The 25,589-nt window shown below is 45.1% G+C and overlaps 2 protein-coding genes across 2 annotated transcripts in view; both read right to left on the bottom strand.

The window, feature by feature from the left end:
* The window catches only part of IL16 (interleukin 16), a 116,058-nt gene extending 103,532 nt beyond the window's left edge, over positions 1 to 12,526 (bottom strand). Inside the window, exon 1 of the mRNA XM_072950894.1 lies at positions 12,500 to 12,526. The gene's annotated coding sequence lies outside the window, so the exon portion shown is untranslated. The remainder of the gene's footprint in view (positions 1 to 12,499) is intronic.
* Positions 12,527 to 13,199: 673 nt separating this feature from the next.
* Positions 13,200 to 23,792, bottom strand: CFAP161 (cilia and flagella associated protein 161). Its single transcript, XM_006208844.4, has 7 exons — positions 23,633 to 23,792; positions 22,717 to 22,806; positions 22,314 to 22,546; positions 21,037 to 21,121; positions 15,847 to 16,005; positions 14,143 to 14,216; positions 13,200 to 13,758 (listed from the first exon to the last, which is right to left on the bottom strand). The coding sequence occupies exons 1-7, from the start codon at positions 23,765 to 23,767 to the stop codon at positions 13,563 to 13,565; spliced, it is 972 nt and encodes a 323-aa protein (XP_006208906.3). The 5' UTR covers positions 23,768 to 23,792; the 3' UTR covers positions 13,200 to 13,562.
* Positions 23,793 to 25,589: the final 1,797 nt, after the last annotated feature.

Below are 25,589 nucleotides of genomic sequence, written 5' to 3' on the forward strand. Positions count from 1 at the left end.
CTTTGGGACAAAAGAAATAAACTCCAGGAACCTCTGGCAAATTAAGTCGGCCTCCCATCTTTCTTGGAGGAAAGACTAGCATTCCCCTGGAACGAAACAGCTGTCATTTCTAGGGTGTCAAGGAGGGGATCTGGGGGGAAGGACAGATGGACGTAACCAAGCTGAGGATCTGGTCAGGGATTCAACCCATTTCCCAAACCTAGTGCTAATTTGTGCAGCCCACAGCCCATTTCCCATAAATTGAAATCCCTGTGTATTTGAACGGAAATATAATCCACGTGTTCATGATTCATTTGCACTTTATGTAACCAAATGTTGGGCTGTCGCTGTTTGATGTCCAAGAGACCATCTGAAGAATCTTTGCAGCCAGAAGTCATGAGCTGCCAAAGAAATGAAAAGGAGACCAATCTTGGCCAGCCCCGTCCCTAATCCAAGGCAGTCAGCTGGCAATGAGCAGGTACAGTGTGAAAGACAGAGGCACCCAATCTGCCAGTTATTAGATCACATCTATGTTCTGTGTCTCAAGCTGCGAGCCCCCCACACTAAACAAGCCACATCAGCAAACAGGCAATGCCTGGAGAGGCACCCTCATCTACATAACTATTTGGTTACTGTTGAACATTGAGATGATATTCAATTTTGATATTATAAAGCGACAACAAAAATCTTGGTTCTTCGATTTTTGTCTACATCTCTCATTGTTCCCTGACAATACGTTTCCAGAAATAGAATTGCTGGATCACAGGAGATAAACACGTTGCTAAACTGCATTTCAGAAAACTTGCACTCAGTGATCCTTTTCCACGCAATGCATGAACTTGTCTTTCTCATCATCCCTTCCCAAGCATTGTACACCATTAAAATGAAATAACCCGATGAAGTATTAGGAAGTTATTAAAAAGTCATGTTTCAAAAACTATTTTACACAGTATGGGAAGCTATTCATAAGTATAAAATCGTATAATTGAATAACAGTAGACAAGGATAAACTCACTTTTATTTAAACTATTACATAGGTGTGATGCATGTTACGTCAGGCAGAACAGCAGTTCGAGTACATGAAAAGATGCTCCATATTACGAATCATTAGGGAAAAGCTCAGTGGTCTCTCCATCAAACCAGACGCGGCTGCTCTCTGTTCGGAGGACTATCCTTCTAGGGCAGTGGTCAGCAAACTTTAATTTCTTAAGGGCCAGGGAGTAAATATGTTAGACTTGTGAGCCATAAGGTCTCTTTTGCAACTATTCAACTCTGCTTTCTGGAGCCCAGAAGGCGTCACCCACAATCTGCAAGTGAATGGGCATGGCTATGCTCCAAGCAGACTTTACTTACAAAACCAGGCAGCAGGCTGGATTTGGCCAGTGGCATTTGCCAAGTGCTGATCTAAAGTCACGTTAGCTGCCCTCTATACCCCTAGCATTCAGTGCTTTAGGGGCAGGACAATAGTCATAGCATCTCCATTCAAAGAGAAGGAAGGCGGGAGGCACCCAGGAGTCACTGGTCCATAGGTCTTCTGAAACCCTCCTGGCCAGCCACTGTGAAGACTTCCAGCCTGGGGAGAGGGCGTGTTCCCTGATCAGTCCTCGGGTTTGCTCTCGGGAGGGCACTGTGTTGTTGATTGCTCTCCAAGGACATGTTTTGGAAAGTTCTTCCTTTTCCATTGACTCCTTGGCCACATGTGAAGTAGACTAGGAAAGTATGTCCTCCCTGGGGGCCGCAGAGTTTTCGATGGAATCGCAGGGTGATCATAGGGTTAAAGGTCTCAAATAATCACAGGCTTTTTAAGGACAGGACTTTTTTTTTTTTTGGCAGTATGACTCTCAAACTCAGTAGTCAGTTTCCAGTTTCATCTTCCAGGAACCACACCCATTGTCCTTTCAAGACTTGGTCCCCAGATCTGCTTTATTTTTTTTATTCCACACCCCCTCCCAAGCCTCTTTCACTCAATACAACAGTGGCTGCCTTAAGGCAACCTCCAGCAACCAGTGCGAAGGTCACAGCCTTCTATTTGCTCTGAGACAGTATAACCAGAGGGAAATTTTAATAATAGGTGTTAGACCCACACCTTTCATTTGATTTTTGCCCTGATTCTAACTGGACACCACCTTGGGTACCACACCCTGAATCTGAATTTGCCTTTGGCTTCTCACAAAGTCTTTCTCAATCCCATTTCTGACTCTACCATCTAGAGGTAGCTAACTTTTCCAACCTTCATTCCTGGCCTTTCTCCATTCCCTCTTATTACTCTTGGAAACCGGCCGATTCTTTTCTGTGTGCATCTCTTCCTTGTAACACCTTGTTAAACACTGCCAGGAACAACCCACAAACTACCAACATTCTATTTTCCAACCGCTTTCTCCAGAGGTACAAGCTCATTAGGAACGAAATGTGCTCTCCAAGTAATCGCAGGAGACCAGGCATAAACAGTTCACCGCGGCATCACAGGAGCGGGCGGGGCCCCCCCAGCCCGCCTCCTCACCGCCGGTTACCTCGCCAACATGTCCATGCCACGCATCTTAGGTTTTTGCTACAGCAGAGTCTCACATTTACTATCAATTTCTATATTAGTCAGAATAACGTAGTGTACATTACAATCACAAATTCATCACCAAATTCAGAGCTTTCACACAACACCTCACTTGCTTGCTCACATAAAGTCTGACATGAATCTGGAAGCACTCTGTGGCATATAAGGTATCTGTTAAGAGAACCCACTGAAAATTAGAAACACTTATTTTACTTTCCTCAATTTTCTACATTGAGTATTCATCACTCTGCCACCAGAAGAGAACTACAAATACTTAAATCAACAGGCGATCCAGTTGCTTGGGGGATGGATATGGTTCTTAACAGTTCAACTGACTTGCCCCTTTGAAATCTACATTCTCTGTATGGCCCTTTCAAGAATCTCTTTCAATGGGGGAGGGATAAATTAGGAGTTTGGGATTAACAGATATGCATCACTATATATAAAACAGACAAACAACAAGGACCTAGTGTACAGCACAGGAAACTATATTCAATTTCTTGTAATAACATATAATGGAAAAGAATCTGAAAAGGAAATATGTATCTGTATAACTGAATTGCTTTGCTGTACACCTGAAACTAACATTGTCAATCAACTACACTTCAATAAAAAATAAAATCAAAAAAAGTTTCTTTCAAGATTATACACAAATGTATAGACCCTTCCTTCTACTGGGCTGGCCTTTACTAGGAGAACCCTTCCTGATCCCAAAAGAATCTTAGAGTCTCTCCCCTTTCTGTTTTCCCACAGTCCTATGTATGTACTGGTAGCCTTTGGCCATAGTAGTCATATTGTTTAAAGTATTAATGTGGATTTCTGGATCTCCAGTCACACAGTGTTCCAATAAACTAGATCTGTTGCCAGAAAGGGATTCCCCAATTGGTTTTCCGGCCCCATTTCTCCCTGGCTTATCAGGAAGCAGGTCTGGATGGAAAATTCCTTAGTATAGTCCAGAAGAGCGAGAAAATACCTCTGGCCTATGAAGGAGACTTGGATGTTGCCCAAGAGAGGGCAGGATGTAGAGGAAGTGAAGAAATTGGAGCCACACCTCTGGTCCCGAAGGCTAATGGACAGGAGGGGAGATAAGCAAGAAAAGGGGAAGGGATGCAATACCTTGACCCTTACGGCTTAGGCAAGTGGAGGAAAATGCTTTTGCCCAATTCAAGCTGGACCCACCTCTCAGGCACGACCAAAAGGAGATTACAACCCACACGACCCAGAGGGATATCCCATCAGAGTGAACTTGAGAAATGGCAGGACTAGGGAGGGAGCCCTTGAGTTTAGCATTAATGAGTTGCCTCCCATCCCTCTGTGCTGTGCCCATGATGAAGAGGTTCCGTTGGTTGAAGAGGACAAGCAGAAGTCAGCTGAGGGTCTGGCTGGACTGCTTAGCAGAGAGGTCCCCGCTGCAGGGACGAAGAGGCTTATACTCGAAGGCATTAGGACAGCCACAGTGCCACGGAGAACTGAGGTGATGCTACGCCAACCAGGAAGGACCAAGAAGTTCTGACCAAGCCAAAGGAGAGGCCTGATCACTAATCACTCCAACCATAGACTCCCATCGTCAGGTCCACAAATGCCAGGCGAGGGAGCTGGTCCGCCCCTCAGTAGTTACCAGTCCAGGGAGCAGAGCAGACCAGGTGCCCCAGGGCAGAGCTCAGCGAGGATCTGAGGATCCGACAGGACAGACCACAGACTCGAGGACCTGCCTGCTCCCCACCTGCCATGCACACCTGGCAAGCCCTCCACATACCCCAAATGCCATCTTGGGATAGAGAAAGACCATGAGGACAAACTTAAGAGACCAGAATTTTTACCTAAGGTGATGTTTGAATTACTGCAGTGGAATAAGATTCCAGGGTCAATTCGTTCTAACTAGCTCCCTCCCCCTCATCCCTTTAAGGAAGGTAGGGCTTTGTGAAGAAAATCACAGTGGCTGCAGAGTGTAGAAGTTCTTTGCTTTGCACATCCAGATTGCAGTGTGAGTAAATGTCCCAACCCTGCCCCATTTATTTCTCTATTTCACAAAACTGTGAACTCTGCAGCCTCAAGCATCCTATGTCATGGGTCCCAGGGGACCCCAGTGAGGGACAAGAAGGCAGGAAGGTTGAGAAGGTTCCTGGTGGATAGGAACCAAGATTAGAGGTAAGCGTGGAGACAAGACAAGATTCATAATAGAACAAGGTCCACAGTCCGTGCCTGGAGGTGTGAAGCAAGGTGCAAGCAGGGACGTGGAATGAACGAGTCTTGAGAGGTGACAGGGACAAGCGCTCTCTTGTCATGTGGGGTGTTCATGCACAGGGTGAAGACGCCATGAACTCTTTTTCAGGAATGTGCCAGCCAAGTAATATCCATCCCCAATACCTGGACCACAAGCAGGGGCTCGAGGAATGAATGAACAAGTAAAATGAACACACCTTGTAAGGATGCTTTTGATTGAAACAGCTCTTTTGCCCCTATTTTTTAAACATTTTGCTATCAGTCAGGTTCCAACCACACTTCATCTTAAGCGCCTTCTCTTGGGCCACCTGCTTCCTGCAACGGTGGAAGCAACAGAAGTCATGGTTATGGACTTGACCAAATCAATACCCTTCTGGCCAAAAGTCTTTCCTTGAAAACTAACGTCCCTGGAAAACTATAGAAAAGGAACCAGAACACGTGGGGGATTGAGGAAGACTTGGCGATGACGATGTGGCCAAGAGGGGGTGGTTAGAAGAAACCTAACTTGCACCAGTGGGTCAAACTAACATGACACCAAGTGGAAAAAGAAAACCAGAACCCAGAGAAACTCGTCACCCCAATACCTGAGTGTACAGAAGCAAAAGTGTGTATCTTAATTCTCTCCATCAGATCATCAAGTTCTCTCAGTGGCTCATTCGGTACAAAACAAAACAAAGAGGCAAAGCTGTCATTCGCATTCCCGTTGTCTCAGACTCGTCTCCTGGTCCAGCCCGTACGCGCCCCCTCTCCCCTATGGATGTCATCGAACGCTACAGAGCAGGTGGGGAACTGGATCTGACCTTAAACTCCAGCCTCAGTAAAAGGTTCCTCTGAGGTGCTTGTGCAAGGGGTCTGCTCAGCCAGCCCCCTCCCAGCCCAGACCCAAAGGACTCACTCAGTCACTTAATAAGCACCAACTGAGTGCCAGCTAAATGCCAGGCTCTGGGCTACTTGTTAGGGACGCCGCAGGGAGCAGCCCGTGGAGCATCCTCACTAGATCCCTGCAGGGGCCACGGACAGGGAGAGCGAGCCTTACCATGGAGCTTATCTGATGGTGCAGGGGGAGGGCAAAGGCACCACCTCTGCCGGGAAGGCCAAGGGACGCTGCTTAGAGGACAAAACGGAGGGGCTGCACTGGGATGGCTCTGCACGCCTAGAATCCACTGCGTCTCTAAGAATCCGTGACTGTTCCTGTGAGCCAGATGTGAGCCCCATGAGAGAGAGAGAATGTGGGCATCCTAGGTCCTGTCCAGCAGGTGTCCTGGGAGAGTAAACGGACCTCAGCAGGAAGGATCCAGAAATACGAGGGATACCCAGGGGCCGAGTAGGGAGAGGGGTGCATCTGTCTGCAACAGGAAACTCTAGGTAAGATCCTGGGATGGGAGACATGTCTAGAGGACTCACTAAAACCCACAAGGTAGACACTCACCGTGGCCATCTGTCAAGATGGAGGAGTGTGGAAGCTGGGTCTCCCAGCGGGGCCTGTCAGGAAGGAATGTTCCTCATGTCTTGATCTCTTTTTCTTCCCCCAAGCTCCAACCCCAAAAGGGTCAGAAAGAGCAGTGGGTAAGATGGCGGAGAAGACCCACCGGGGCCTCCTGCCAGCAGAGCAGCAAGCTGGAGGAGGAAGGAAGGCTCGATTTTCCATCAAGTCCAGAACTGGATGATTCCATGGGAAAATGACATTGTAATTGCTACATTGAAACAGAAGTTTAGTGTTTAACAATATAAAGTGGTTAAAGGACCCTTTACCACAGAAGGGACTAGTCGAGTATTCACCTGGGGACCAGGGAGGAACTACCGAGCCCCGTGGAGCAGGAGGAAGGGCGCTTCCTCGAGAGACAGAATGAAGTTCCTTTATGATCCCACCCCGTGCTTGTTCCAGGTTAGGGCTACGTAAGGAAGACAGAGAGGAGAGGCAGGTACAGGTGGAAAAGGAAAAAGTGAGGGAGATGGAAATGGGGGGAGGGAGAGGGTGATGGGAGGGAGCCGGAGAGAGGGCAGGAGGCGGGCAACTAACGGTGAAGGGGGTAGAGAGATCAAGAAGGGAGGAGAGGAACCACCCCTATGCCTCTGCCCAACTAGCCTTCCCCCTTCCCCCTCCTCCCCTGACAGCAGGCACCATCAGCGTTCTTCTCTCGGTGGCTCCGCGCTGCCAGCCCTGAGGCCTCTCCACCAGCGGGCTCGCCGATGCGCCCAGAGCAGCCCTCATGATGGCAGAGGGGAGCGAAAAATAAATCTCCTGCACGCCCACCCCCAGGTAGGGGAACTGAGGCTGTCTTTCAGGCTCCCCAGAAGGATGGAGTCCCAGGTGCCCCCAACATCACCTGCTTATTAAAGCATCTTTGATTGACTTTCCTCTCTTGCCAGTTTCACATCATCTCAAATAGACCCCCATCAAATAAACTGCTTGCACTGGCATCTCTGTCTCCATGTCTATTTCCCTGGGTGCCCAGAAAGCCATCTCTTGCCCACATCCATCCAGGAGTAGAGGCTCTTCCTCAGTCTTCGACTCCCCAGGGCAGTGGGAGATTCCAACATATCTCCCCTCTCCACTCCCAGCCATCCTCGACAGGGCCCCCTTCTGTTGAATGTCCCTGACCCTGACCGTGCTACTGTCCCTTCTCAGGAGGAGGGGAAGGATGTAGCACCAAGGGCTCTCCCACCAGCCGCCCAGCTCCCCGGGGATCCCACCAGCCCCAGGCAAGCTGAGCAGTGTCCTGGTGCGGCAGCTTGCAGCCCCTGGCACTTTAGTCCAAGGGTGGTGCTGCTTCCTGCCCGTCTGTTTGGGAGCACACACAGGAGACATGAGCAGATGTCTGGCAGATGTTCAACCTTGTTCCCATCGGCCAACAATAACACGGCACAGAGACGACATTGCCGGGAGAGAGGAAGGGAGGCGGCTCCTGCCCAGCAGCTGGGGACAGCCATGGGGGACACCGGCTCCTGCTGCCTCTGGGGGAGGGGGGAAGGAGGCAGTTCGTGTGTGACCAGCATGCAGTGAGTGAGTATGGGGCCCAGGGCGTCAGTACTCTAGGGCAGAGCCCTGGGGCAATCAGCCTGTTGTTGCACTCAGCAGCCCCCAATCAGCCCCCAACTCCAATGCCAGGCAGCCCGGCTGCCCTGGGAGGCCTGGAGAAGCTGCAGGATTTGGGTCCATCAGAGGAAAGATCTGGGGCCCAGCACGGCCCATGGCCCCCTCCTGGACAGAGGGACATCTCTAATGCTCCCTCCACTAAGACTGGACACATAGCCACTCTTGCTCCACACAGGGCTCCAGAGAGCCTCTGCTCATCTCATCCCCAGATCTGGTACCCAAGACAAACCCCACACACCACCCATCCAGATCTGCGGGATGCAGCTGGGTGACTGAGCCCAGGCAAGGCAGCCTATGGGTGTCAGAGAACTGAGCGCTGTCTTGTGCTAAGAGCCATCTGCCATGGACTCATGGCAGTTCACAATCTTCTGCGTGGCCCCCATCCTGGCTCCCCACTGCCAGGGACTACACGGCTTTGGAGCTGAGAGGCTCCCTTAGGCTCTCCCTCCCACTCATTCAATCGTGCCCTGCAGGTGTGGGTCTCCCGTCCCCCTTAGATGGCATTTTAAAGCAGCTGTGAATGTAGAACTCGAAGGCATACTTATGGTCACCGCCCATAATGCACTATAATATTGCTCAATTTCCAGTCTTACTGATTCAATTCAATCCAACAAAAATGCGTCAAAAGCTTTCTGCCTGAGCGGCAGCACCGCTCACTGATTAAGTGCTCTGGCCCTGGATCCAGACTGCCTGGCTCCCCTGCTTAGCTGCACCACCCTGGGTAAGTTAACCTTTCTGCGTTGCAGTTTCCCCTCCTGTAAATTCAGATAGTGATGGTACCCATCTCACAGGTTACAGGGGAGGATTCAACTGACTGACACATGAAGAGGTGCTTAGAACAGTGCCCGGCACCTAGTGCTATGATGTTGCTGGTCATGATGATCTTCTAACCCTGGGGACACAACTCCAAATCGGTTTTCCTGCCCTCAGGGAGCTTGCAGTCAAGCATGGCACACAGTGTAAACACACAACTGCAACTCTGAGTGACAAGTACCATGGCAGAGGGAGTGTGTACAACGCTGGGTGACTCAGTTTACCTCTCCAGGCTTTCACTGATTTACGTGTAAATGAGGGAGAAGAGTGAATATTTAATAGTATGAACATTGAGGATACAGAGATGAAAACTGGCTATGCATACATGCAGCTTCTGTACTTGAAGAGCTCACAGTCACGTGGGAAGGAGTGATGTTAAAAAATCAGGATGCAGCAACGCCAGGCAGCAAGCACACAGACAGCAGACACGCATGAGACCTAAGCCATGATGATAATGACTGATGCTACTGACGTGCTGCTGGACAGGACGCTAGATGTGTGGCACACACAGTCTGACAGCAAGCCCCTGAGATGGGGGACAAATGTGTCCTCTTGAGCCCTTTTTTAACCTATGAGTGAGTAGAGGCTCAAAGAGGCACAGTGCCTCCCAAGGTCACACACCTAGGAAGTGACCAGTATCCTCACTGAGTTGCCTGACCCCAGGGCCAGAGCTCATAATCGTGGCCCGCTCCTGCCTCTCTTGAGAATACATTATGTCATGTCACTCAATCTTACAAACAACGCCGAGAAGAAGTCAGTAACCCAGCCGAGAAGACGGAGGCTTGGTGAGGAGAAGGACTTGGGTAAGGCTGGAACGTAGCAGAGAGGGCTTTGGAATCACCACCCAGACATCGTGCTGCCGTCACTAAGGGCAACTTGGGAGCCCAAGGTCCCAGGCCCGGGTGCAGAGCCCAATTTCCTGGGGAGAACTCCAGACGTCAGACGGAATGTCTATAAAAAGGCCCAGAGGGGCTGTATCCTAACCTGAACTCCCCTTGGCACAATCCCTTGGAATGCTGTTTAAGCAACCTTTACATATGCCTAATACATCGTTTCTTTTACAAGGAAAAAAAAACGAACTGATACCCTGACTGCAGCGCTTTTATGGTTTTTCCCCTCTTAAAATGTACATTTTGAAAACGGGAAACTCCCTCGTATTTTGAAATTAAGCTCAGCAGTTGAGCAACTGCGGCACTGACCTGTTAGCATTTTTCACAGTGACATCTTGTGGCCACTTTGGAAAACTGCAAGACCAAATCGGCAGGAGAGAAACCTGTCTCTTCGTTCTTTTTTAAAATTGAAAATAAAGTCAACCTACAATATTATGTTAGGTTCAGGCGTACTGCATTGTGATTTGACATTTGTATACACTATGAAATTATCACCACAATAAGTCTAGTAACCATCTGTCCCCATACAAAGTTATTACAATATTACTGACCATTTTCCATATACTGTGTATGTATTACGTCCCCGTGGCTTATTTATTTTATGACAAGAAGCTTGCACCTCTTAATCCCCTTCACCTGTTTAATCAACTACCCCATCCTCCTTCCCTCTGGCAAACACCCATTTGTCCTCTGTATCTCGTGGGTCTGTTTGTACTTTGCTTTGTTGGTTTTGGCTTTTAGATTCCACATGTAAGTGAGGTCACACATACGGCATTTGTCTTTCTCTGTCTGACTTGTTTCACTTAGCATGATACCTTCCAGATCCATCCAGGAGACTTCAACACTTGTATGAATCTTACCCCAGTTAGTTCTGCTCCCCGAGGGACTCGGCTGACTGTGAGGCTAATCAGCCCCGACCTCTCAATGGTCATTGTCATCGGAGGTGGGGCTCGGCTGCCCCTGCCCTGATCTGGCCGATTTCCACACCTGTAAAACGGCCAGGTGAGATCAATCTGCTTGGGTCCCCGTGGGCTCTGACACTGTTACTATCACTGCCTTCCTTCAGAGGAAGAAACAGTGGTATCCTATTATCTTCATTTGAATGTGCTTTGAAATGCTTATTGGATTCTTAAATTATTCCTCGGAATAATTTCCAGTTCACGACTTTCGTCTTATTTTTCTAATGGAATGTGTGTGGTTTTCTCTGGCACGTGTAGGAGTTCTTTATATATCAACCAGTTTCCTTCCTTATAACATGGTCTCCCTTTTGGAATCAAACCCAGTAACTTAACCAGCTTCTACTTATGCCAAATTTCCAAAATAATTGAATTAATATGAAATCATTATCAAATCTATAAATGGTTCTAAATAGTTATTCCTTAAACAAATAAATAAATGCAGCAGCTATTTCCCTTCTTAAAAGCTTCAGATGATTACAAGAGACATTGAGCTAATCTACTAACGGAAAAAACCAACATTTCTACTATTTTTACCTTTGGTGAAGGGATAGTAGAAAAAAAATTCATCTAGTGAGGAGAGGCCAGGGATATGTCAAACATTTTATAAGGCACAGGACAGCCCTCCCCACAATAAAGAATTATCTGGACCCAAAAAAACTGAGAGAGGGAGATTAGAAAATCTTGGTTTAGAAGAAGGTCTGGAAGATCTGACTTGGTCCTGCCCAGTTCCACTATTTAAGAGCTATGTAACTTTAAACAAATCACTTAACTTCTACAAGCTACTGCCACCTCTGTAAAGGGTACAGCTTCATTCATTTGTTCATTCATTCACTCATTCATTCACTCAACTGATATTTCTCGAGAAACAGGGATACAGCAATGAACAATATTCAATCTAAGCCCAGAAAAGAGTGAGAACTAAATAAGGAAATGAGGGTAAAAACCCCTTTATAATTTTATAATGTGCACAACAGACCCAAGGCAGAAGCTCTGATGTGACCACACAGGGTGACAGGGTGACAGTGTTCTCTCCATTCAGTAGCATTAACTTTCTAGTTATTGACTGTATTTCGCCTATTCTAAAATGCACAAGAAGTCCTTTTTCATATTTCAGCATCTTTGAATTAAAATGACTGTGCCCTACTGTTGCCATCAGCCAGGTGGCAGTCACACCATAGCTGTCACTAAGTACATGCTTGCAAACTTGGTCAGTATTCCTGAGGTATTAAAACCCTTTGGTGATTCAGTCAAGGAACCACTGAAGGATGGCAAGGAAGAAATGTGAGCCCCACGCTGTCTGAAAGCTTTCATGGACACCTCATGGTAGGAGCAAGAATGCACCAGAATTGGTCTAGATGCTTACGAACAGTTCACACTGTTAAAGACCTTCTTTCTCCATATGGAGCCCAAATCTACCTACCTCCAAGTCTGGTTATGCCTTTTAGAGATACACAGGCAAACCTAATTCTACTCAGCTAAGCCAGCGGTTCTCAAGCCAGGCTGGACATTTAAATAAATTAGTGAGTTTTTAAATGCTGATACCTGAGCTCCACTCCTTATCAATTCCATAAGAATCCCTAGCGGTCGGCTCGACATCTGTATTTTTAAAAGCCCTACCCCAGAATTTCTGATTTAATGGCCCACTGAGAAAAGCCTTTCCTTACCACCCCAAGGAACCATCGCTTCCTCCTTCATCTCCAAAAGCAGTGGGTCTCAACCCGGGCGGCACATTAGAGACATCTGAAGAACACTGAAAATGCCCGATGCCCTGGCTGTACCCCAAACCATTCATTCGGAATTTCTGGGCTGGGGTCCAGGCATCAGTAATTGCTAAAGTTCTCCAGGTGAACCCAGCGCACAGCCAAGCGAGAACCAGCTCCCTGACTCCTACAGCACTCGACAGCAAATGCCTGCCTCCAGGAAGAGGGTCAACCCACACTGGCTTGAAGCCGCATCTATTTAAAACGTATTTACATTACCTGTGACTTACTTTCTGCCTCTGGGTATACAGTCGTCCCTCAGTATCCGTGGGGGTTGGTTCCAGGACCCCCAAGGTTACCAAAATCCTGCGACGCTCAACCCCTTAATCCGGCGTCCAAATCTGCAGGTTCCGCATCTGCAGATTCCTCATCTGCAGATTCAACCAACCGTGGATCGTGGATCCTAAACACAGTCAGCGGTTGGTTGAATCCGCGGATGCGAAACCGCAGATACGAAGGGCTGACGATATTTATATGCAAAACCCTTAGCGCTTACCTTTACCTCCTGGCTTGGGCATCTCTTCATCCCATTATAACACCTTACACATTATAGGTACTCGGTACTCGACAGAGAATGAGTAGATGGACAAACACATGGAAAGATAGGTATTTATTTTATCAGGAACTTTCTGATCATGCGAATGCTGCAACTAATGTGGTGGTTTCAAAGATAAGGTAGAAGTAAGAAGATTCTGCAATTTGAAAAGCATTACGAAATAATAGACTGGTCAAGTAGAGGTCTTGACTCCCGCCTTCCACCCCCCACCCCAAGCCAGAGGAAGAAACAAAAATACAAGAAGGAAAGAACTCGAAGGAAATAACTCTAAGGTAAGGCCACAGGCCACAGGCCACAGCAACGCAGTTTATTTCCTGGTACATGGGGGGGGGGGGGGGCGGGGACGCGGACAGAGGGTGGTGCCAAAAATTCAGTAAAGTTCCGATAGCTTTATTACATAGACACAGCTTTAAAAAGTAACACATAGCCCTTGTCGAAGCTGCTGCTACATAGGATCTAAATAAAGGAAGCTGAGTCTTCAGAATCTGGCCATTTACAAAGGAATATCATCTGTCACCGTCAAAATACCATTTCTGAGCTATTACCTGCGGAGAGGTTTCGGTTTTGTTTCTTTCCCTGCGTCCTAGGCTTCCACCATTAATTTAGTAATCTTAATATAGCCTTTGTTTTAAAATAATGTTCAGAGAGTTCCTGAAAAATAGCTTGAGGCACGACCACGACAGTCGAATTACTAATAAAGCTGCCTTGGATGAGAGCACGCATGCGCAACGGGTGTGTTACTGCGCCCCCGGGCCCGCCACCTGCTCCAGGGCCCGCGTGTCCTCTGCCGGCGGTTCGGGGAGGTCCAACATGGTGGAAGAGTCCTTCCTGGGATTCCCAGTTACCAACATCCAGTGGTTCTTCGGCTTTTCGACTCTGTGTGAATCCAGGTATGTGTGAGCGGCGACCTCTGCTTCCTTTCCAAAATAGGTTCTGGGGCAAGAAAGAATTAACACTGATTGGAAGTGGAATTACAACCCTCTGTAAACTGTTCCTTTCATCTCAAAAGCACCTAAATCAGCAGACTGCTGTGTAAAGCCCTTGGAGGGGTCTCTAAAACACAGTGTTTGCCGGCAAGTTTCACCCTATTTGGGCAAGAATCCCATTAGAGCTAAAATCCTCTGTGGGGAGGGACTCATAATACAAAGGGCTCTAATAGGCTTTTTCCCACCATCAGAGTTCTACGTAGTGATATTTCGTCATCGAAGAACTTTTTGTGTGTGTAGTCAGCCAGCCCCTTTAAACTGAGCTTCTTTGCCTGTATTCACAGCCCCCATGCCCAAGCATGGCGTTTTACTGTCGCCTGCAACACAGTACCTTAAGAAAAGATGCCGGTGGGCCACCAGCCCCCGATTCGTGTGGCAGTGATTGATGAGAATTTTTGCATTTGCCTTTGAAGATAAAGAAAGTATGTTATTTGCATTATGAATTAAGGCTTCCATTTTTCTAAAAGCAAAAATTTGGAAATATACTATATATTCATTTACATAGATACATGTGGAATAACCTAGAAGCCAAACCATAATGGATTAATTAAAAACATGATTGTAGATACACCTATAATGGAACACTATACAATCATTCAAAGTCATATTGGAGAAGATCTTGGACAACTTGAAATATGGTTCGTGATGTTTTTAAGTGGAAAAAATAAGGATATTCCTGATGTCCTGTTTTTTGGTTGTTTTTTTTTTTTCAGTGGGGGAGGTAATTCAGTTCACTTATTTATTTTTTCATAGAGAAAGTACTGGGGATTGAACCCAGGACCTCATACATGCTAAGCATGTACACTACCACTGAGCTATACCCTCCCCCACCATGTCCTATTTTTTAAATTAAATTTAAATTAAAAAAAATAAACATATGCATGGGAAAAGAAATAACAGTGGCTTTCTCTGGAAGGTGGGACTACTGGTAATCTTCATGTTATTTGTTTCTCTGACTTTCCTTAGGCAAATATATATTATGTTTATAATCAGAAAGTAAAAGACATATTATTTCAAAATCCTGCCTCATGTAAGCTAAAAGCTGCGCAAAATGGGGAAAAGCAGCCTCTGACATCTGGGAGTTGGCCTGGCAGCCAAGGCTGCGCGTTAGTGGTCTCCAGTGAAACGTAATTTCACACCATGCCCACATCAGACAAGGCCACGCTGCAGCCACAGTGGGTCAAGACAAAAAGAAGACCACTTTGTGATCATGCCTGAACACAGCAAAAACATGAGCATTGTCCAAGCCACAAAATGTCAAATGTCCTCCCCTCCCTGTGAATAGGAGTGTCTGCTCCCTCCTTACTAATGACAGCTTGCGCTGTGCTCTGGCCTGCCCTCCATAGATAAGATGTAGTGAGGTACCCTGCTTCCTGACAGCATCCAATCCAGGGCAAAGCCCCACTTCCTGGGACCCTCCCTAAAATCTCCCAACCACAGCCCCAAATCTATAACATGTTCTTTCTGACAGCCTCTTACTTAAACGCCCCAGTTTTCCGTGGTGCACATTCTTCATCTCTGCAGCCAGTACTAAAGCCCACCCATTTGACCACAGATGCTCCTCATGGTCTCTGGTCGGTCCTCAAAACAGCTCAGTGCCCACCAGACCTGCCTTCCCATCGGGACACTGTCTCACCCGCCCCACAGGTTCCCGTCCCTCAGGGCCCAGGGTCCTGAGAAAATGTCCAGCAATGACAGTCTCTTTAGAAATGAGGACCTAACAGAGGCCTGGAAGAAAGCAGTGTCCTAATCCTTACAATTTCAGGGGACTGGTTCTCAGCCTGATCTCAGTTTTTATAAAGCTCTATAGGTGATTCTACGTGCAGTCAGAGGAGCGAAGCACCAAAGCAGGAGGCTGCCACCAGGCAAAACAGCGCTTTCCAAGCTTGAGTTACAAATGAAAAAGGGAGAGTGAAAGTACATAGAGCTCATAAGGCATTGGAGCCATGACAAGCCACTGTTTTACACACAGGAGCAAATCACATCCATTTCATAGCATGAGCGCACATGTATCTCTTCCCCAGGCCGTGCTCACCGGAATGGGGAAGCCCTCATATTCCAGGCGTAGCTGGGGGTCGGGGAAGGCAGCCTGCCAGCAGTTCAGGTAGGAGTCCTCATCTGTCAGGTACACTTCCTGAAGCCAAGACCTCTTCGATGACCTCATCAGGGTCCTGTGGTCACTTGATAAATATAACTGAAAACAACAACAGGCAGATGAACTACATCATAGCTACTCGAAAAGCTGGGGAAGTAGGAAGTAGTCCACTGGCGGGACCACAGCTGTGTTCAAAAGCAGTTTTCAAAAGGGAACCCTCCTACACAGCTGGTGGGAATGTAGTTTAGTTGCAGCCACTATGGAAAACAGCATGGAGATTCATTAAAAAACTAAAACTAGAGTTACCATGTGATTCAGGAATCCCACTCTTAGGCATATATCAGGAGAAAACTCTAATTCAACAAGACACATACACCCTGTTGTTCACAGCAGCACTATTTACAGTAGCCAAGACATGGAAGCAACCTCAATGTCCATCAACAGATGATTGGATAAAGAAGATGTGGTGTATATATAGTCAATGGAATACTACTCAGCCATAAAAAATGAAATAGTGTCATTTGCAGCAATGTGGATGGACATAGAGATTACCACAGTAAGTGAAGTAAGTCAGACAGACAAAGACAAATAACATATGATATCACTTATATGTGGAATCTAAAAAGTGACACAAATGAACTTATTTACAAAACAGAAACAGACTCATAGACATAGAAAATAAACTTATGGGGAGTGGAAAGGGATAAATTGGGAGTTCGAGATTCACAGATACTAATTAATATAGCTAAAATAGATAAACAAGTTCATACTATATAGTGAACTATATTCAATATCTTGTAGTAACTTATGGTGAAAAGAATATGAAAACAAATATTTGTATGTTCATGTATGACTGAAGCATTGTGCTATACACCAGAAGTTGACATAACATTGTAAACTGACCATACTTAAATAAATATACATATATACAAAACAAAACAAAAATAAAATAAAATAAAATAAACTTATGGTTACCATAGGGGAAAGGGAGAGGAGATAAATTAGGAGTTTGGGATTAACAGATATACATTACCATATAGAAAACAGACAAACAACAAGGACCTACTGTACAGCACAGGAAACTATACTCAATAGCTTGTAATAACCTATAATGGAAAAGAATCTGAAAAAGTATATATGTGTGTGTGTGTATAACTGAATCACCCTGCTGTACACCTGAAACTAACACAACATTGCAAATCAACTAGACTTCAATTTTTAAAAAGCAGTTTTCAAAACCCCTGTTCTTCACTGATTGTGTGAGAACACTCCATTTTCCTCTCCCTCAGAAATGCCATCTCAGAACGCTGAGACCACCCGCCCCACAGCACCTCAAGGTGCTCCTCCTTCCTTTGAATACCAAACTCGGCCCGCCTTTCCTTCTCGTGCATGACTCCTCTTTTTTCAGGGCATTGGGCCTGGATCAGTATTTTACTCATTATAAATAATGTTGCATGAAAATTATTGCGTGAAGTGAAGTTCTCTTAAAGCCAACACTAGCACAGCTGATATGCATATGTGAGCCTCCGAGGGGGCCTTGGCCCCTCTGGAATTAATGTCCACACTTGGAATTTATGTCAGTGATCTGGCTGCCCGTAACTTTGCCAAGAACCACCCCATCCTGCTGAAAAGTCGGAAATGGTAATTTCTCGTTGGCTGTTTGCTGACTCACCTTCACCCTGAACTTGGTGGTGGTTTCTGCATATTTTGACAGGTTTTCATTAAACACCTTTTATACGCAAAGCTGTGCCGTAAAGTGCTATGAGGGAGGCAGAAATGAGTTACTGCCCTCAAGAGGTTTTCCAACTAGCAGGAGAGATGACTGAGTATAGAAATGGGAAACACTTGTTGGTGTGGCCATCCAGCAGGCACGCAAAGAGCTGGAGGAGGGCAGCAGTGAGAACACATGCTCTCCCAGGGCTCAGGAAAGTCTCCGAGGAGGGGGTGATACGGTACCAGGGAGCCAGACAGGATGAACGTGGACAGGGAGGTGGGCACATATTACAGAGGGCTTGAATGCTACAGTAAACAGCAGCACTGAATTCAGAGGGCCATGGAGAGGTGCCACTGAATTCTCAATGAGATGAGAGCTGAGCAGAGCTGAGCTGTAAAGGATCAATCTAACAGCACCCTGCTAGCATGGGATGAAATCAGGATAGACTAAAGCAATCAACCCACAGGGTCATCCTGGACTGAGGTACTGGCGTTGGGAACAAAAAGACAGGCCTAGTCGCATTATGAAAGGAGAGCCATGGGACTTGACAATTAGCTGGACGTGAGGCGGAAAGAGATGGGTCCAGGATACACTATGGCTTTGGCCCTGGCTGATGCGGAGAATGACAATGCCAGTCAGAGCATCAAGAAAACCGGGACCTCAAATGGCAAGTAATATCTATCTCAAACCACAAACTTTGTTAATATAAAGAAAAATAATAATAAAATCAGGAACAAATCTAGAAGGCCTCTATCACCAGATTTTTTATAAATACCCCAGAGATGCCTGCTAATTCGAAGACAAGGAACAGAAATAAGAGATGTGAGAACTTCAGAGATAAAAGTGTCATCATTTCAAGATGAACTGACTGACTGCATACCTAGGAGTCATAAGAGAATCAACTAGAATTAATAAGAGTAAATGACTTCATCAAAGGTGAGTATAAAAATCAACGTCTTTCTTATATTTTTGCTGCAACTGTCAAAAGGGCTTCCCTTCAACAGCTTCCAAAATAGAAGATACCAAGGAATAACCTTGACCAGACCAGTGTCAGATCCGTGTGAAGAAAACCACAAAACTCTACCGAGAGATATAAAGGAATAATTGAATAAACGGAGAGACATCTTGGAAGAACAAATATTGTAAAGCTACCAAATATGTGAGTTTTCTTAATTGTACAAATGCCAATCAAAATGCCAAGTGATTTTCTTCCCCCAAGGGGGCAGAGGGACTTGAAAAAAATTATTATTATGTTTAACTGAAAGATCAATTCCTGACATAAATTCAGACAAAGAAGTGTAATGAGAAGGAACTCGTCTTACAAGTTGTTGAAGTGTATCGTAAAGCTATAGTCCTAGAATAAAAATAAACAACTCCAGTTCAATGGATCCAAATAAGAAGCTTAGAAACAACCATATATGCTAATTTAATGTATGCAGCGTGGTAGTGAAGAAAGGAATCACTATTTGAGAAATTACACAGATATGACTGACTAGTCACTTGGGGGAAATTTAGATGTTCACATAAACCCCTTATCAAGATAAACCCCAAGTGGATGAAAGAATAGATTTAAGCAATAGTTAAACTCCAGACATCTAAAAATTAACACAAGTTCTTTTTATCATATCTTTGGAGCAGACTTCAAAGGATCTGAGCGATGGAAGGAATGACGAAGAAAAGCACTGAAAGACTTTGCTCGAAAATTGATTAGAACAACTGCAACTTAAAAGCCAAGTAACAAATGGGAGGAAATACTGGCAACAAACACGGTGAGATTTTCCAGTCTGTGGAAGAGCAGATATGGAAACCCAAGTCAATGAGCAGGCAAAGAGCAGATGATTTATAGGCGAGAGGAGACAGGAGATGGGAGAGAGGGGTGGGAAAAGGAGGAAGAAAAAAGGCAGAGAGAGACCAAGGAAAAAAAATATCTAAATGTTGTAGTGCCTGTAATTTTCCCTATATTTTAAGACTTTTCTCTTTCCCTTTATAAAAGAAAACGAGCCAGAGGTTAGCAGTGCCAATCTCTGGATCAGACAGTGATGATTAACTCTCCTCTTTCAACAATTGGGCATTCCCTCTAATGGCCACATTTAAAATTAGGCTGTACATAAAATAGAACAAAATAATGCCATCTGCAGCAACGTGGATGGACCTGGAGATTGTCATTCTAAGTGAAGGAAGCCAGAAAGAGAAAGAAAAATACCATATGATATCACTTATATGTGGAATCTAAAAAAAAAAAAAAAAGACACACAAGAGCTTATTTACAAAACAGAAATGGACTCACAGACATAGAAAACACACTTATGGTTACCAGAGGGGAACAGGAGTGGGAAGGGATAAACTGGGAGTTCAAGATTTGCAGATACTAACTACTATATATAAAATAAACAACAAGATTCCTCTGTATGGCACAGGGAACTGTATTCAGTGTCTTGTAGTGACCTATAATGAAAAGGAAAATATGTATGTGTATGACTGAAACATTATGCTGTGCACCATTGTGCTGGACACAACATTGTAAACTGACTATATTTCAGTTTTAAAAAAAGACTAAAAAAATAAAATCAGGCTACAGCTTACCGTCTATGGTGTGTCGGAATTGAATTGCCAGCATTGGTTTTATTAGTGGTATAATAATAATAATAATAACAACAACAATAATAATGCCACATCATACAATAATGGAATCCCTGGTTCAGTTAAAAATGTTGTGTAATACCAGCTCTGACACTTAGTAGCCAAATGACTTGGAGCAAAATCACTTAACTTGTGCCTCTGTTTCCCCATCAGTAAAACAGGAGGACAATAGTCCCTACATCAAAGCCTTGTTGGGAGGAGTAAGTGAGTTAATGTATGTGAAGCACTTAAACATGTAGTAAGGCATAGTAATCTCCATTGTATACATGAGAAAGACTCAAAAAGTTTAAATAACACCCAAAATCCCATCCCATAGGCATGCATCTCAGCTGGAATTCAAACCATGTTCATCCGGTTCTGTTACACCACCTAATCCCCAAGGTAGAGGTAAACAGCAAAGACTTATGCACCCTGATTTATGCAAATTTGTTAGCATTGGTGACATTAAACAGCTGTCAGATTATTATTATAGGATTCAGTTATTTAACTTACAAGTGGAGGTGGTATACATTTTTGCTTTATATCAACTGCACTACAAAAAGGTTTTTTTTTTTTTTTATTCTTTAGCTTGCAAGGATGTATTTTTGTAATTTGTGACATTAGAAGGGAGGAATTGCCCCAAAAATGCCTTGGAGAAGCTGTAGGCTGAAACCATAATGAAGCCAGAGATGGAGCCCACCTCTCTAGGGTTCTCCATCCACTTCAGTAAATAGCCATCAGCCCACGTGGAAACAAAAATGGCGGGTCCAAAGTAGACATGCAATTCGATGACTCACCATTCTGCCTTCAAATCCTCCTGCTATCCCGAGGCGAAAGTTCTGCCCGTATCTGAGGACTTGACCGATGACCTCTCCAGCTGCACTGTCAGTGGAGGACGAGCATAATGTAAATTCTCTGCGTTGGGATCATTCTACAGCTCTATTTTTTGTGTATGCAGTTTTGTTCATAATTTTCTTAATAACGTCTATTCATGGACCATAACTGAAGTAAGTCACTAACCAAAAGGTGTTTTATTTGGGTCTTCAAATCTTGCTGGCACCTTAGTCTCTGCCTCCCAACATAGTCAGACACGGAACGTTCCCACTTGGTGAGCCTAGGGTGGACTGAGCACATCACACTGTCCTACACTAATGACCTGGGCTAAGTAGCTGACATCTGTTTTTGAATTGAAGTATAATTGATACATAATGTTGAGTTTAGTTTTAAGTGTATACATAGTGATTCGACACTTACAAAGGATTATGAGATGATCACAAGGGTAAATGTAGTTACCATCTGTCGCCATTTAAAATTATTATGGTATTATTGACTATATTCCTTTCTCTGTACATGATAGCCCCAATGCACTGACATCTTTAGAGAGAAACAAGGTAACACACTTGCAGGTTTATTTAGTACAGTCTTCCCTCTTAACCTTCCAGGAAACAGAAATTGTGATCAATTCTTAGTTGTTTTAACATAAATCATCTGTATTCAAAAGAAATCTAAATTAAAGACTTAAAGGACCAGTTACATCGCTGTAATATAAACTTGCTGTCACAGTTAGTAACACGCTGAAAGCAACTGATTTTTAGTAGTAATTATGTATCTATTCTCTAAGGATTTAAAAGCTCATTTTCAGAAATTCAAGTACATCTTTAGTGGACAATGAATTTTTGAGTAACAAATCCCCACGTACTGCCGCCTTGCATTAAGCTATATATTTCTGATGTAGAAATAACATAGCAACATTAAAAACAATGAAAGCATTCAAATAAGCTCAGAGCATTCTGAAATGTTGCTAGGAAAACCCACTTTGCTTCTAGACAGCATGTGAATTTAAATCGCTGCATCCAATACCTTTGAATTAAGCATTTTGATTTGAACTCAAATTACTCATTATCCTGATGTTTAAAGTAAAGGGACTGTAGAGGCCCCTTGACAATACTTCTCAAGATAAGAAAGCAAGATGGGCATCACAGAGAGTGTTCATATAACCTTTGCTCTAATCCCGGGGCATCCTTAAGCTACAAGTGAAAACAGATATTTATGATGAAAATTAATGTATCTTTACCACAAAATGGTAAAAGTGTTTCTGCCAACCGGGATCTTGGTTTGAGATGCGCTCAGGCCGCAGGGCACCTCTAAGTCGTCACTCAGATGGGCTTGCATTTCATCTGGGGTCATACACAGGCTCAGGTCTCCGCCCAGTAACAGATGAGCTTCTGTCTCAGGATGGTCGGGATTCACAAGCATCACTTTGTCGCCATAGTGAACGTATCCATCTTCAGATACAGAAAGCTGCATCTACCATTTAAATAGGAGTTTTAGAGAATTTTAAACGTTGTGGGTTTGTTTCTAAAGAGAAAAATCGGTATTTTTCCAAATGATAACTCACTTATGGAATTTTTGCTAGCGTAACATAACTCACATGTAATTTCACAGACTTTTGAAAAACAACACAAATTTCAAATTACCTGTCTCAAAAGGTTCTCTTTTAGTCTTCTGTTTCTCTGTATGAGAAGTTGTCCCTTATCCCTCTTTGCTAAGAAGTCTTTCATGAGCTCCTGGTTAAAGAGAAAATGAATGAAACCCAAAGAGTTAACAGTCGTCCTGAATAATACAGATACTTAAGAGTTTTTAGATCAAAAGTACATCAAGTTGAAAAGCAAAATTTAAGAACAGAAAAAAGAAATGTGAGCATAGTGAGAAATGGTGGAAATTTTTTAGCATTACTTTAATATTTTCACTTCATTGTAGAATGTTTAGAAAAATGAGAAAGACACGAAAAAAGAACCATTACTTGTGATTACTCCAACAGGTGACAATCATGAGTAACCTTCGGAGGTCACGTGTGCCCCTCACTGAGGTCTCTGCTAGCTGTGTGACGATGGACACTGGAAGGGCCCACCCCCACTCACCCAACTAGTTCCTAAAGGATGGCCCAGAGTCTTGTTAAGACCACCATATGCGCGACGACAAGGGCAGTAAAAGGGGCACTCAGGAGAGCATGTGTGACAAGTGAGGGGCGGCAGGGTTTCTGCTTGGAGCCTCCCTCCTCACCTGGGCCGCTGCTTGTGGGACCGCAAGTCTTTAGGAACGGGGGGGGGGGGGGGGGGGGGACTTAGTGAGGCTGAGGCACAGGCAGGGGCCTTGAGAGTTTGGGAGGGAGGCCGAGGGATGCGTGTGAAGAGTACAAGGGCCCGAGACCTGCGTTTGCAGGACGGCCAGCGCGATTCCGTGGGCGTCCAGAGCGGGGTGGGATTTTAGGGGCATTAGGTACGTGCTGGGTGAGAAAGGAGCGTTGGGATGTTCAAAGCAGGGGCGTGCGTTTAGGCGGGACTTGGGAGTCCTGGGCTGTGGGCGGGCCGCGCCCAGCCACGCCCGCCGTACCTCCTCCAGGTAGACGTCCTCGTTCCAGTTGCCCATCCGGACTCGTGGACCGTATAGGTTCCGCGCCATCGTCCCCAGCTCTCCGGCGAACAGGCTTCCGCGGGCCAGTGCCTGTGTTAGCGTGCCCGTCGCCATGGCGACCCAGCCCCGTGCGATTGGCCAAGGTCCGGGACCCTGCTGGCCAATGAGTGACAACGCACGAGTCTCGCTGGGTACTGGAGCGGCCCCATTCCAGGGGCTGTCACCGCCCTCCACCCCCACACCTCGCCCAACTTCCACCCTAAGGGTTTTCTGGAATTTAATTGCAAAGAAGGCAAGAGAAAAACTCAAGCCTACAGACCTCATTGTCCTCAGTGCTCGCTATAGAGAAATTTTTAACTTTTTTTCTTTTAAAATTTAAACGAAAATTGCTCTTGAGTATCCCTTGCTTCGGGGGACAGCGAAGAGGAGTTTTGAAATGGAAGCATGTGTTGCTTGCAGCCTATTTTTATAATCAGCAGCAGCAGCATTTTCAGCCTCATCGTAAGACAATACATGCTCCGTGTGGAAATTTGGAAACCAAAATGACACAGAAGGAAGGAGGCAGGGAGAATGACTCAAAGCTTCACCGCCTCCAAAGTAAGAAATATATCATGTTAGCATATTTCTGTTTAAATGTTTCTGAGGTGGTCCTTATTTTCACAGACTTTACAGCATTCCTCCTCCCTCCCCCAGTCTCCAAGTGCAGGGACAAGCCTGTGATCTGCAAGAACTCTTGATAAAACCAGAATACGCTGGAGCCAACATTTTTTAAACAAAATACGGTTTCATGAGTAAGTGAACAGCTACCGCAGAACTCCCTGGAGCTTGAGGCTGGTTGAATGCATTCAGTAATGCACCTTTATTTAGTTTCTTCTAAGACAGGGCAAAAGTGAAAGACACAGGGACCTTTCTTCCCTTCAGCAACCCCAGTCTAAAGAGAAGAGAATTCGCGAAAACAAATTACTTCATGAAGAATGGAATGAGTGTGATTACAGCTGTGCCAATGAAGGGCCACGGGAGTTTAGAGAAAGATTCATTTCTACCTTGGGGGATGGTGAGGAGAATGGAGAGAACTACGTGTGGTGATTGAGGGAAGGGGGACTTTGGAGCTGAACTTGGACTTAAGCTGGCAGGCTGCAGGGTGGAGCACAAATGAATTCCCTTACTTCTTAGAACATGTTTATCATAGTTGCTTTGAAGTCTTTGCCTACGAAGTCCGACAGTTGGGCCCTCTCACAGCCTGCTCTTTTCCCTGGGTATGGGTCACATCTTCCTGTTTATTTACAGGTCTCATAATTTTTGGTTGAAAACTGAACATTTTAGATAATGTATTACAGGCACTCTGTATACTGATTCCCACCCCCAGTGCCTGTTGCTGGCTTATGCATCTGTGTACCTGTTTCGTGACTTTGGCTAGACTGTTAGGTGAGGTCTATTCCCCAGCAGTGTGCTGTTGTCTGATGCTATTCTTTGTTCTGGGGGTTTTTTTGGGGGGGTGGGTAATTCAATTTATTTGTTTTTATTTTTTATTGAAGGTACTGGGGACTGAACCCAGGATCTCCTGCATGCTAGGCATGCGCTCCACCACTGAGCTATACCTTCCTCCTGCTCTGATGCCATTCTTCAGGGGAACAGCCTTGAACAGGCACAGGGTCCCCTGACCCTCTAAATAAATCTTAATATGATAAGCAAAGTAACATAAAGAAGCCTTTCACAACTCACAACACAGGAGGGTTTAAAAGTCAGGTGATAATAATAAAACTATAAACAAACATACAAGGAGGCATTCTTTTTTTTAACTAATTTTTACTTTCATTTGTGAAAATTATAAAATCTTTCTGTTATTGTAATTATAGTATATTTTAGATTCACATTCCTCAAACCCCCTCAAAGTTAAGACTAAAACAGAAGTGCACACATACATCGCTAGTCTCTG

This window comes from Vicugna pacos, chromosome 27 (assembly GCF_048564905.1).
Source record: "Vicugna pacos chromosome 27, VicPac4, whole genome shotgun sequence".
NCBI lineage: Eukaryota > Metazoa > Chordata > Mammalia > Artiodactyla > Camelidae > Vicugna > Vicugna pacos.